The 13,031-nt window shown below is 37.2% G+C and overlaps 1 protein-coding gene and 1 non-coding gene across 2 annotated transcripts; one reads left to right on the forward strand and one right to left on the reverse strand.

The window, feature by feature from the left end:
• The first annotated feature begins 5,648 nt into the window (after positions 1-5,648).
• TRNAG-GCC lies at positions 5,649-5,719 on the forward strand. Its single transcript has one exon. It is a non-coding gene; the product is annotated as a tRNA-Gly (tRNA).
• An 800-nt stretch (positions 5,720-6,519) lies between these two features.
• Positions 6,520-10,269, reverse strand: LOC109236873 (probable choline kinase 1). The gene is made up of 8 exons (XM_019403104.1): positions 10,144-10,269; positions 9,541-9,905; positions 8,638-8,759; positions 8,371-8,566; positions 7,861-7,978; positions 7,664-7,711; positions 6,985-7,085; positions 6,520-6,885 (listed from the first exon to the last, which is right to left on the reverse strand). The coding sequence occupies exons 2-8, from the start codon at positions 9,880-9,882 to the stop codon at positions 6,700-6,702; spliced, it is 1,113 nt and encodes a 370-aa protein (XP_019258649.1). The 5' UTR covers positions 9,883-9,905; positions 10,144-10,269; the 3' UTR covers positions 6,520-6,699.
• Positions 10,270-13,031: the final 2,762 nt, after the last annotated feature.

A 13,031-nucleotide genomic window follows, 5' to 3' on the forward strand; every position in this document is an offset into this window, starting at 1 on the left:
CAGCCTTGCGAGTTTTCTTCTCTTGGGACGTGGTTCAAGAACACTCGGTCAAATTTTTCCAGTAAACGAGAAGCGTATTCATGGTATGACAATAGATCTTCCTTCTTTACCTCGTAACTCCCCAAAAGTTGGTTGATGATCATCTTAGAGTCGCCGTAGATCTCCAATTGTAGAATCTTCATTTCTAATGCCATTTCGAGACCGACGATCAAAGCTTGATACTCTACAACATTGTTGGAGCATGTTTCACCTAAAATGAAGGAGAACGGCAAGACTTGTCTTTCTGGAGAGATCAACACAACACCTGCCCCCGCACCATTACGACGTGCAGATCCATCAAAGAACATTTTCCATGGTGGCAATTCTTCGATGAACAAAACGTCTTCATCTGGAAACTCATCCGAAAGCTCCCATTCTGCCGGAAGAGGGTGATCAACCAGAAAATCGGCTAGTGCTTGTCCTTTCACAGCTTTTTGAGGTGTGTATGTGATCTCATATTGGTTAAACAATATGGACCATCTTGCTAGGCGTCCAAAAAGAACAGGTCGAGTCATCACGAACTTCACGGGATCTGCTCGAGAGATGAGTTTGATGGTGTATGCTTCAAAATAATGCCTTAGCTTCTTTATTGCATAAAGTAACGCTAAGCATATCTTCTCAACAGGCGTATAGTTCAACTCAGCTCCTATCACAGTTCGACTAAGATAGTACAAAGGTTGTGCCTTTCCTTCCTCATTCTCTTGAGCAAGTAGTGCTCCAAGTGAACGTTCCTGTGCCGCGATGTATAGTATCAATGGCTTCCCAAGCATTGGAGCCCCTAACACAGGTGGGTTCAGCAAGTATGTTTTGATGCTTTTAAAAGCATTTTGACATGACTGATCCCAATGAAAAGGGATATCCTTTCTCAATAGATTATTGAAGGGTTGACACCGTCCGGCTAGATTAGAGATGAACCTTCGGATGAATGCTAAATTTCCTTGGAGACTTCGAAGCTCTCTCAAGTTCTTTGGCCTGGGCATTTTCTGAATGGCGTCGATCTTTGCAGGATCAACTTCAATTCCACGATGACGCACAATGAAGCCAAGAAACTTTCCTGAGGTAACTCCAAATGCACACTTGAGTGGATTCATCTTCAGGTCGAATTTTCTTAACCTTTCAAAAACAATTCGAAGGTCTTCAAGGTGATAACGCCTATTCTTCGTCTTCACCACCAAGTTGTCGACGTAGCATTCAACCCTCGTATGAAGCATGTCATCAAATATGTTTTGCATCGCGCGTTGGTAGGTAGCACCAGCATTCTTCAGATCGAAGGGCATCACTTTGTAGCAATATATCCCTTTTGGAGTTCGGAAAGCAGTACACTCCTCATCCTTTGGAGACATCCTGATTTGATTGTATCCGGAGAACCCATCCATGAATGACATAGCTTCATGCCCTGTTGTAGCATCAACCATGAGTTCAATAATTGGTAGTGGGAAGTCATCTTTTGGGCATGCCTTGCTTAGGTCTCGAAAGTCAACATAAACACGTATTTGACCATTCTTCTTCTTGACAGGTACAATATTCGATATCCATGATGGGTACTTCACCTACTTCGCCTTCAATTTGGGACACAAGCTCAGGTCGAAACATGCGTTGTGACTGCTTCACAGGGCGTGCTCCACTTTTGATCCCTAAATGATGAACAGCTACCTTAGGACTAAGACCGGGCATTTCTTTATACGACCAAGCGAAGACATCTTTGTACTCGGCCAACAACTTGGAGTATTCCTCCTCCTCCTGAGGCGTAAGAAGTGCACTAATAAAGGTGGGGCGTGGATCTTCCAGAGTACCTAAATTGAGTTCCTTAATCTCATCCACAGTCGATTGTCCGCCATCTTCTAGTTGAGGGGGAGCCTCGTGTACTTCATCATCAATGTCAAGGCATGGGCTATCTTCCACAGTTATGTGATAGGATGTTTCCACAAAGTCTGACTTTTCTCTTTGACTTCCTTGGGTGGTCGGCATGGCTTCTTTCTCTTTCTTTGCTTCTTTATGAGGCTGGCAAGTGTAAACAATGGTTCTCCTTTGCACCTTCAGCGGACCATCTGTGGATATTGACAAAATAGACTTCCTCTTCATACGTGATGGGAAAGCACTACATATTTCTTTGTCAGCAACAACTTCAAAATGATCCCGCTCCTCATGGACTTGCTCCTTGTGTTTCGACAGTATCTTTCTAGATGGAGACTTCCCTGTGGTCCCTAGGCGACGAAAGACAGAGGTCTTTGAGGTAGTGGAAACTTCTTTTAGATGTTTGGGAGATACACGTTCACCTTTGTGACTTAGCCTTTCAAACACCGAGACCGGAGGGGTTGAGCCTCCAATGCGATCAAATACTGAAGCCCGTTGTTTTATTTTCTTGCCCTTAACTTCCTTCATCTCCTCTACCGAGGAGTATTGTGATGAAGCTATCTCTTTGCTTCTCTTTGATGAAATTCGAAGAGGCTCTGCCAACCTGAACTCCAACCCAAACTTTGGAGTGGCGACGTAGTGCCCTTGCTTTCTCAACATTATTTGGGACTCATTGAGCCCATGTATCTTTTCACCAGTGACTTCGTCTTTGAGTTCTCCTAGTTGTGATGGATTGGAGAAGTCATAACCAGACTTTTCAAGCAGTTTGCAGGCCTTAGGATCATAGTGCCCTTTTATTTTATCAGCTTGGAAATTGCCTTTAGCAGACTCACCAGGCACGGATGGGATTTGTGCGACTGGGACAGTCATATGCTCCTTCAAATATTGGATATCTTTGTGACTCACCTGCTTCTTTGGAGTACATTCCTGATGCAAAGGTTTCCCTTTCTTTCGACGCTCACGTGGAACATAGCGAAAAACTAGATGCTCCTCAGTCTTTGTCTGTATGTCACCTTTAGATGATGATATCTTAATGGAGACTTCTTCCGTTCCCTTCTTAGGAACCTTGGTGGTAGTCCATTGAGCCTTGTTTTCCTCTTCTGACTTGGCATCATCTTCTTCATCTGATGATGATTTCTCTACTTTCGGTTCACAAGAATCAAGGTAGAATTTTGCGTCTGCAAAGTATGACTTCGTCTCGGTGAAAGGCTTGATGTCTGCATCAATTTTGACTATCTCACCATCTCTTCTGTACTTTAGACATTGATGCAAAGTAGATGATACCACCCCGTTCTCATGAATCCAAGGACGTCCAAGCAACAAGTTGTATGATGTTTTCGCATCTATGACGTGAATCAAGGTATTTGAATTCATCTCACCAATGGATAATCCTACGCGGATCATACCAACGGCTCATTGTCCCCCTTGGTTGAAACCTTGGATTGTACTTTTAGATAGCTTATCGATAGAGATCCCAAGCTTTTTTAGCACCATCTTTGGCATGATGTTGACAGCCGAACCATCATCAACAAGTATGCGATTGAGATGTTGTTCCCGAATGGAACCTACAACAAACAAAGGTCTGTTATGTGGCTTAGACCCCAGCAGCAAGTCATCATCTGTGAATGAAATTGTTGCACAACATGTGACAACTTTTCCGTTATCATGATGTTCTTGTGTTTTCATTGGAGAAGGCTCATCGTTGCTTTCCGTTGTTTTGTCAGTACTAGAAACTACATGAGTTGCACCAACGTGACTTCTATGAAAGAATTTTCCAGGAAAGAATTCATGCAATGTGATGGGCTTTCGGAACTTCGGGGATAAGGCACTGTTAGAAGATTTGATAATTCTTGGTGGTTGTAGCCTATCCACATCGCTTATTTTTGCTCTTGGCTTAGGAAGTGGTAGCCTCAAAACTGCCTGATGTTTTCGCTTCTTGTGAGTGACTAGAATCCAACCCTCATCGTCTTTGTCTTTGGAGTGATTGTCTAGCTCTAGTGAACCTTCAAGAGTTTCCCTTGGAAGAACAACTTCAACGGGCTCGAAACTTCCAAATTGTAAGAAGGCAGTGCTTGACACGTTATGCAACTTTGAACACATTTTTTCCTTGAGCGCGATACTTGCATGATTTGCTTCTGCTGTTTCACCCATGTCTATGATGATTTTTCTTTCACTTACAAGAGCCATAATTTTCTCCTTTAAGACGAAGCATTTCTCTGTAGGGTGGCTAATGACGCGATGAAACTTGCAGTATTTCGGATCGCCAACTTTGCCTATTTCCTCTGGCCTTTTTGATTCAGGGAGATCGATGACTTTCTTGCCCAGCAGTTCATCAAGGATGGTGGGTACATCTGAATCTGGAAATAGATAAACCTTCACCTCTAATTCCTTCAAGGTGGGACAACGCTTCTCCTCTTTGGGATATTGACTCGGGGTCTTATCCTCCTTCACTTTTTGCTTGGTAGTGACCTTCACAGAAGTTGCTTTCACCTCCATTGATTCTTTGGTTTGGTTTTTTTATGCAACGTTTTTCTTGAACTCCTTTTGATCAGCAAATGGAGATGCCTTTCCATGACTTGCGATGCTTAACTCTATGTCGTGCGCTCGTGTTGCAAGTTCTTCAAAAGTTTGCGGTTTGATCCCTTGTAGGATGTACAAAAGGCCCCAGTGCATTCCTTGAATGCACATTTCCACAGCAGATATTTCTGAAAGGCGATCTTTGCGGTCCAAGCTTAACGCCCTCCAACGATTAATGTAATTGAGAAGCGTCTTTCTCGAATGTAGGATGATGTAGACCTTCTTGTGATGTATTTAATTGCCAAGAACGTCGAGCAGCACTTTGTTGTTACGGGTTGATCTCCGGGAAGAACTCCGTTGATCACTCCTTTGTTGAAGAACTAAGCACTTGATGATTGATCTCTCTGTTTGTGGATGCCTTCACCAATTGCGGAGTGTTTTCTCCAACTCTGAATGTCCCTTGAGAGTTATGTAACCCCCTCTATTTATAGTTGTAGAGGGTGGACAGTCCAGCTACATATGAACTCTCTTGCTTGATTCTGATTGGTCCATGTCATTTTAGCCATTTGGTAACCTGTGGTTGGTTCTTGCTTTTTGACTTGGATTGCCACATCATTTAACACGTGGCATCATCTTGTTGGCTTTGGGTTTGACTGGACATGCCATGTCACTTGACACATGGCCTGAGTTTGGGCCTTAAGATGAAATGGACCTTGGGCTTGAAAATAATAAAATGGACTAATTTAACTTGTAAAGCCCAAATTAATTATTTAACCCAATTGAATTTAATCCAAATTTTATATGGATTAGACCCAATAAATTTTATATGTCTACAAGACTCTAAGTGAGGAGAAGAATGATTTTCCCCTATTATAAGTGAAACCAACTAAAACCTTTTATATGAAATTTCCTATTGTTTTTTAAAAGAAAATAAAATAGTTTATGTAATTGAAAATAAAGACACACTTCTTTTTCTTAACAATAAATTTGCATTTTAAGTTTGAAACACAATGTTTCGAGAAAAGGTATGAAACAACATAATGATTGTCCTCTTTAAACAATTTTTGAGTGGCTGATTGGTAGTTTCCTAGAAATATTTGCAACTCATTAGATAGTTGTCAATGAGTAGCTATAATAGAATATAGTTTCCACATTTTAGTTGTAGTATCAACTTGAACACAGAAGAGAGAATCATAGCTATAATCCAATTACTTTCCTCCGGGTATTCTTCTCAACCAGCACCAGTGGTCTAGTGGTAGAATAGTACCCTGCCACGGTACAGACCCGGGTTCGATTCCCGGCTGGTGCAAAATTTTTTCTATTTTCCCCATTTTTTGTGGAAGGGTTTCGGAGATGAAAATTAGATAAACATTTGCGCCCATTCTCTTCCTTTTTGGTTGGTTTTATATTTATATGGGGTTGGTTTTCTGTCTACTATAATGCTTACATTAGTGAAAAACTATGCAATCACTCTAGACGAATTTCATGTCAATTCATTATGCTTTAGTACTTTGCTATAACCAATTTATAATGTTGTTCTTGTTTGAATATCGCTTTGTTCAAGAGGTTAACTATTTTGGTTTTGACCATTCTTAGCATAATCTCATGCCTTACTAAATAGTTACTATGGCTTATGTATTTAGCAAATAAGTAAAAGTGGAATAAGGAAAAAAGAAGTGCAGCTCTATTGTGATCGGAAGAAAACAACATATTCTCGTGTTTAGTTCTCTTTTCTATAATTCTAGTCCTAAATTGTAGTAAAATGTGGAACAACCTCTTGTAAAAATGCAGCGTACAATAAACCCTTCTAGTCCGGTCATTTTTTTTTTTAATTCCTAAATTGTAGTGAGGCACGAATATATGATAATTCAAAGAGCTTAGAGTCTGATATTTATTCTGCTTATAATAATGTAATGAGATATGGTCAATGTATTTGATTAATCAGTGATCAAATTCAGAATCAATATGACTCCAGTACCAGCTATTTTGCTCCATGACAATCATCACAAAGTGGTAGAATAATTCCCATGCAGAATGCAGCTGTTTTGCTTTTTCTTGTTTTGTCTTTCCTATTTTTAGTAGGCATTTCAGATATCGTTTAGACTATGCTTGAGAATGAAAATTTGAATTTATTGAACTGGGCAATATAGTTTGCGAGAACACTCTCACTGGCAATACAACAGATACTTACCTCAATAATAGCCTATCAACATATTCTATGAAACATCCAAGATTCTAAATGCTCCACTCATTATACGACATAGGCCTGTTTACAATGAAGGCACACATCTATACTGTTAATGTACATGTTTTGACATCAACCAATAGTGGAGAATCTGTTTTTGCTTCAGCTGAACCATTTACATGGGACAAGTTGTCTGTGGCACCCAAGAGTTCGGGCTTTCTCAACCAATACTGCTCGAATCTTCCCCTCGCGTACTCCATGTAATCAAACTCGATATTGTTAACATATGCCTGGCAAAAGAAACAACACACACACAAACAAAAGATTAAAGGATTGATTTTGTGTTTATGCCCTCAAATGCGTGGTGAAATGTGGCGATGAAAACATACCGAGATGACTCCCCACAATCCCCAGAATAAGTGATTTGCAAGCGTATACTTCTCTGCTTCGTCAGCGAGCTTCTTTACTTTCTCATCACTTGGTTGATGGCCTGCACTTGTTAATAGTAAGATAATTGGAAAAGGAAACAACCATGTTTGGTTTTAGTTGAGCCAGAGTTGTTATCATAATTTATAAATGCATTAGGTCCTACAAATAACAATTACAAATACTACTATGCCCAAGTTAGTTGGGAATCAGGTTCTACACATCTAAAGTTATTAAATTCTTGACATATTGGTCCAGCACAAAAAATACTGATCCTTCTGTTGCTCAAAGGTCAACAAAAATCTCACTCACAGATGCCTATCCAAATCGAATAAAAAATGTTATGTGGTCCTAAAGGGACATAAACATGCATCAGTTTGGCTGGACTTCTGCTGTACTTTTTATTTTTCCAGTAAGTATTGGAATTTTTATATTTCTAACACCTCCTACTAACTGAACCCTTATATCATGATCAAATTGCCTATTATCTATATAACGGGCCTATTTCGAAACCTGTTTTCCAAAGTATCAAGCTGAATCTTTTAATATCAGAATATATTTTCTCATGTGAACAAAATCAACCGTATGCTTTGAACAAAAAGGTGCAGACAACAGTAAAGGCCGTTCAAACTTCAAGCTGACCTGAAGAGCTGAGATATGCACGTATAAACCGATGTCGCTCTTCTATATCTGTTGGAAGTTTAAAATTTAAAAACGAGTTAACAACAAATTCTTAAGTCAATAGATTAATCCAATAAAGGAAATAGGAAGGGAAGAGAGAGATTAGAGTAGCAAACAAGCATGATCTCCGTCTCTTGTTGCATCTAGTATTTGCTTACCAGGGTAAGTATTGAAATGCATGATATGAGGTGTATCAGTATGATAATTTGCTGTCATTTCGCAGAAGTGATTTGCAAAGTCATAAGTAATTGGATTGTAACCAGCATACTCGTAGTCCTGCAATGCATGTCAACAGAAATCTCAGTCTGTATTCATTATAGGAATTGCTGGAGCTATCAAATTCAGTTGTAAAAGGTGTGCAGTTACTGATATAAGGGAAGTATGTGGTGGAGTCAAAGGCCAAAAGAATAAACAAAACAACAAAACATAGGGAATAGACAAAATTTCAGAAAAGCCAATTCCTGAATAAGAAAGCAGTTCAAAACTTGCTTAGATATGTTGTGCCATAGTGAGAATACAACAAATTAGATCTCTCAAAAAGTACTTTAGTTACATCCGATTATCTCAAGGAAGAAGAGAGCATTCCACATTAAGAAAAATGAAAAGAAAACATAAAACAGATTAAAACTCTGACAGTTTGAGCAAACATATATGCCTACAACACTTACGATGATAGTAATGGCCCTCGTATTTTCGTCAATCATTATATTACCATACTGCATATCATTGTGGCAAAAGCCAATCTCTTGAGACTCTTTTGACAGTTCCTTTTCCAATAAGTTGATTTCCTTTTCTAGATTACCTAAGGAGAACTCCTTCAGATGTTCAGGAGAGCACAGCCCCTTTGCCTCATTTAGCCAGTTTCTGGAAAATTTACATAAACTATTAGTACAAAACAATTTCACTGATAAAATTTCATATTACGTTATTGATACCTGAGACGATCCCAGAGATGAGCATTCTTTAAACCAGGCATGTCAAGGTTATGAAACTCCCTCAGTTTAGCAGCTATTGAAGCAGATATCTCCGGATCACGAAGATCATCAGCAGATAATGTCTGAAAATGCAAAGAAAGACAGACATACAGACAAGGTCAACAATCAATCAATAAATACCAAAATATATCTTAGCCTTGTAATAATATTATATGCATCTGATATTTGTATCCAGTTTTAAAGGAGGTTTATCAATCAAATTATATCAAGCCCCCAAGAGAGAAGGCCATCTTTCCCTATTCTCGCAACTGTATGCTGGTGTTTTACAGATAAAATACTGACTCCACTAAACTGGACATGGTCAAAGACTCAACAACACGGCGCTATTCTACTGAATAGTGAAGGTGATTAAAAGGCAAGGAGCACCACCTGCTGCTCGATCATTCAATAGGAGTGCATCAAATTGATAAAATCCTATTTCAAAGATCCGGCGCCTGCTCCCAAGATTAGAAGCCATTCATTGTACAAAATCTGCATGTAATAGTTTTCACTTAAGACAGTTCATTATGTTACCTAGGCTTAGGACTTAGGAGGGAAAACCAGACTGACGGTGATCTCGTCTAAAAGTCAATAATACATTATAATCAGAGCACTACCACTGACCCCCTCTACATATGCTGATCTCTTATCTATTTCCCCAGCAAACAAAAACTGTAAAAGTATGATCATTTCATTACATACATGGCAAAACCTCCTAGAAATCATTAATGTTAACACCTATACTTTCAACTTTATAGTAACATACACTTAGAAAGCAACATATGTCCAATAGATAAAAGCTTCATATATAACACTAATGCTAACTTTATGAACAAAGTAAATTTATTCAGAAATTTCACATACCCTTGAATGAATGAACTCCTCAACTCTACCATTTGGAAACTGACCAAGAAGTTTAGGTCCTTGACCTTTCTTTGACAAGCACTCAAAAGTTCTAATCTCCTCATCCCTATTGAAGAAACGCTCTACTCCTTCACCATACATACGAACCAAGACTTTCCTCGACACATTTTCGTTGTTCTTGGTAGGCCAACTTATCCGATAAACCTCATTAGTCAAGGCACCACTCAAATGGTGAACTTTCAATGTCTTTAGATCCAATACATCCCCCCATTTTGTAGCTAAATTTAGAAGCAATTTCATCAATTCCTCTGGCACAATACTTTCATTAGTCTTCACCGCCATCAGAAAATAAAATAAGGCTTCACCTGAATTTACCAAAATCAAGAAGTCTTATCACCAAGTATCAAAATTCTTAACACAAATTCTAGTAAGTCAAACACATGATCTCTTCAAGAAAATAAGATTTTGATACAATTAACAAGACCCCAGATGTAGAATACTAAAATCACATGTTGTATACATAAATCTGCAAGAAGTTAATAAAAATAACCGAAATTCAAAAACCCCATTAGGGAATTTGCAACAAGAATTAGATAAACTTACAAAGAAAATTATGGGGAGCTGAGAAAAAGGAGAAATGGAACCGCTGGTCAGCGCTATAAAAGCAAATATGAATATGAAGAGTGATTTACAGAGGGAAGAAAACTATGACATTACGCAAGCGCTGTGTTGTGTGTGTGTGTATATATAGATGATTGTTTCCGTGTATTGTGACAACCATGTAGACCAAGAATCTACTTTTTGTTTTTCTTTTCTTTTTTCTTTTTCTATACAATTATAAAGTTTTAAAAGACTATATAATATAATACTAAAGAATAAAGGTTTGACGTTTTTTTTTTGTTTTCATCCTCAACTAATATCTCTTTTGTTGAAAGGACTAATATTGTTATTCGGTGCATATCCAAGTTAGTCGAAAAAATAAATTTCGGATACTGAATAATTAAATAAAAATAAATAAAAATCAGACAATCTGGTTATGGATTTAATCCGACTTAATATTCGATTAACTCAATCAATTAGCTATACCTACAATCCATGACGGATTTGACTATAGAATCTTTCATATTCCTCCCGCTCTATTCGAATTGTTTAATTTAATGCTAAGTTTAATTCATTATATGAACAATATTAATTTGTATAATAATTACTTTACTTGTCTCAAATTGTAGGTAAACTTAAATTTATCGTATTTATTTTTTATTTGTGAACATTTTCTCAAACGATTAATCTTGTTATAATTAGGAATAAACTTCCTTTTTTTAATTGAACTACTCAAAATTTAGGTCAAAAAGAAATAATTTAATCAAACAAAATTGCTTTGACTAACTTCGTCCCCAAGAGAGAGAGAGAGAGTAGTTAGCTATTGGGAATTTTAATTTATTTTTAAATATAAGAGATTTGAAAAAAAAAAGGAAAAACATTTAGACCTAGGGAATTGGCCGGCACACTATTTAAAACGCGTGGGAGAAGACAGGCTACCAATAGAAACTTGCCACGTATGAACCCGCTAAATTTAAAATCACCGGGAGAAATTGTGATGAGTTTTTGTGGAATAAACGACTAACGACTAAATCAGTACGGAACGTATCGAACCACTGAGACAATGACACGCCCTCCTTTTTAAGACGTCCCTTCATCTCAATTATCTGCATTGTACTCCGCTGTTTTAATTTAAATGACACATTTTTTTTATTAGTCTGTTAAAAAAAAATTATAATAAAAGATAAATCAACTTTAAACTCTTTATTTTACCCATTTTACTTTTAATGAGAAACTTTTATAACCACATAAATGTCATAGCCTCACAAAGCTTTTACCCCTTAAACTTTTAAGAACACAAGTTTAACAAAAAAAAAATCATAAACTCCGTGCCGAGTCAAACTAGATCATCTAAATTGAAACTGAGGGAATAATTGACAACACGATTTTTTTTTAGAAAAAAATAAAGAAAAGAAATTACCACATCATCAGATAAATTACCAAAATCACGTTACTTCCAACATAATCATGAACTAAAAATACAAAAGGAAAATAAAGATTAAGAATTTCTAGATATGGAATTATTTTAGTAGTATTCTTTTTTTAACAACATAAATATATCTAGTTTCTTTTTTTCATACTGGGAGTTTATTACTCCAATGTTCATCACTTTATGAAACCAATCTTATCCACAAGAAGAGTGGGGTTTGGTTATTAAATCCATTTTGACTTGGTAAAAATAATCAAGCAGGAAAGACTATTAATTATAGCTGGACGTATATAATTGGATATGTATACCAAGTACTTAAAATGATTTTTTTTTTTTTTTGTTGCCTCTTATATGGTGAACAAATTCAGTCTCTAATTATCTCATATTTACTAGCTAGTAGCTAGCATCCTAACACTTTGACAAATTTTCTTGATCGAGTCATACTTAATATGAAAATAAAAATATTATATTGCTCTTTAATATATTATGCACACTCTTGATTATATGAAGAGATTCTACTATTTCTATTCTATAGGTAGTAAAATTCGCGATTTTTAAGAAAATCTTACAACTTGTATAAAAAATCATGCGAAAGGTGGACTTGTTCTATTTTAATGGTTCTTGCATCTAATGGCGGAGTCACCTTTATCCAAATTGATACGTTTTCGCCTTCAAAATTACTCTATATACCTAGTTAATATTTTTAAAGGAATTTTTACCTCCTATAGCAAAGGTTAACACCTTATTTATTTTAAATAAATACCATTTAAAAAAATATATTCTATAGATACCTTTTAAGGTTATAGCAAAATATTTAATTTTGGTTACCTCCTAACCCTAAACCACTAAATACGCTATTCAATTACACTATTTTCTTTCTCTCTCTACTTTGATACATCCCATTCTCTTCCCCCATCCCATTGAAATTTCCGATCTCCTCCTCCTTCCACCGGATTTGTGCAAAGCCCACTTCAGAAATTACTGTATGTGTTTTGATTAAAAAAAAATACCCTCAGCTTCAGCAGGGGAAGCAGCCACAGCGAGGCAAGTGGTACTGCTTGAACTGCTACGGATCAAGAAGTTGTCTTGCGGAAGCGTCACGTCCATGCCCGCAAACATCAGCGTTATTGTTGGAATTGTAATGGGGACTGTGTAGCAAGTGTTGAATCCGCCAAGGCTTGTCACTGTCGTTTTCCTTCCCATTCTCCTCCTAAACTCGTTTCCTCTTCAGCGATCTTTCTCGTTTTCTTCTTCTTTCTCTCATCGCTGCTTATGGAATCATGGTCGGAATTCAATGGGTCGTCGGAAAATCGTCGACTAAAATAGGTCTTCTGAAGTTTGGGGTTGAACAATTTGAAGATTCTTTTAACTTTTTTTTAAGAGCATTTCAATGTATCTCGCTGTATTTCATTGTATTCACTATTTTTTTTTTCATTGTAATTCAATGTATCTCATTGTATTT

Source organism: Nicotiana attenuata, unplaced genomic scaffold (assembly GCF_001879085.1).
Source record: "Nicotiana attenuata strain UT unplaced genomic scaffold, NIATTr2, whole genome shotgun sequence".
Taxonomy (NCBI): domain Eukaryota; kingdom Viridiplantae; phylum Streptophyta; class Magnoliopsida; order Solanales; family Solanaceae; genus Nicotiana; species Nicotiana attenuata.

Bases quoted from the DNA above. Each gene is read 5' to 3' on its own strand.
- LOC109236873 (XM_019403104.1), bottom strand. From the start codon at position 9,882: ATGGCGGTGAAGACTAATGAAAGTATTGTGCCAGAGGAATTGATGAAA. The intron at 8,567-8,637 runs GTATCAATAACG...TAAATTTTCCAG, and splicing joins CATCTCTGGGATCGTCTCAG to AAACTGGCTAAATGAGGCAA. The intron at 7,979-8,370 runs GTAAGTGTTGTA...CATGCATTGCAG, and splicing joins CGAGGGCCATTACTATCATC to GACTACGAGTATGCTGGTTA.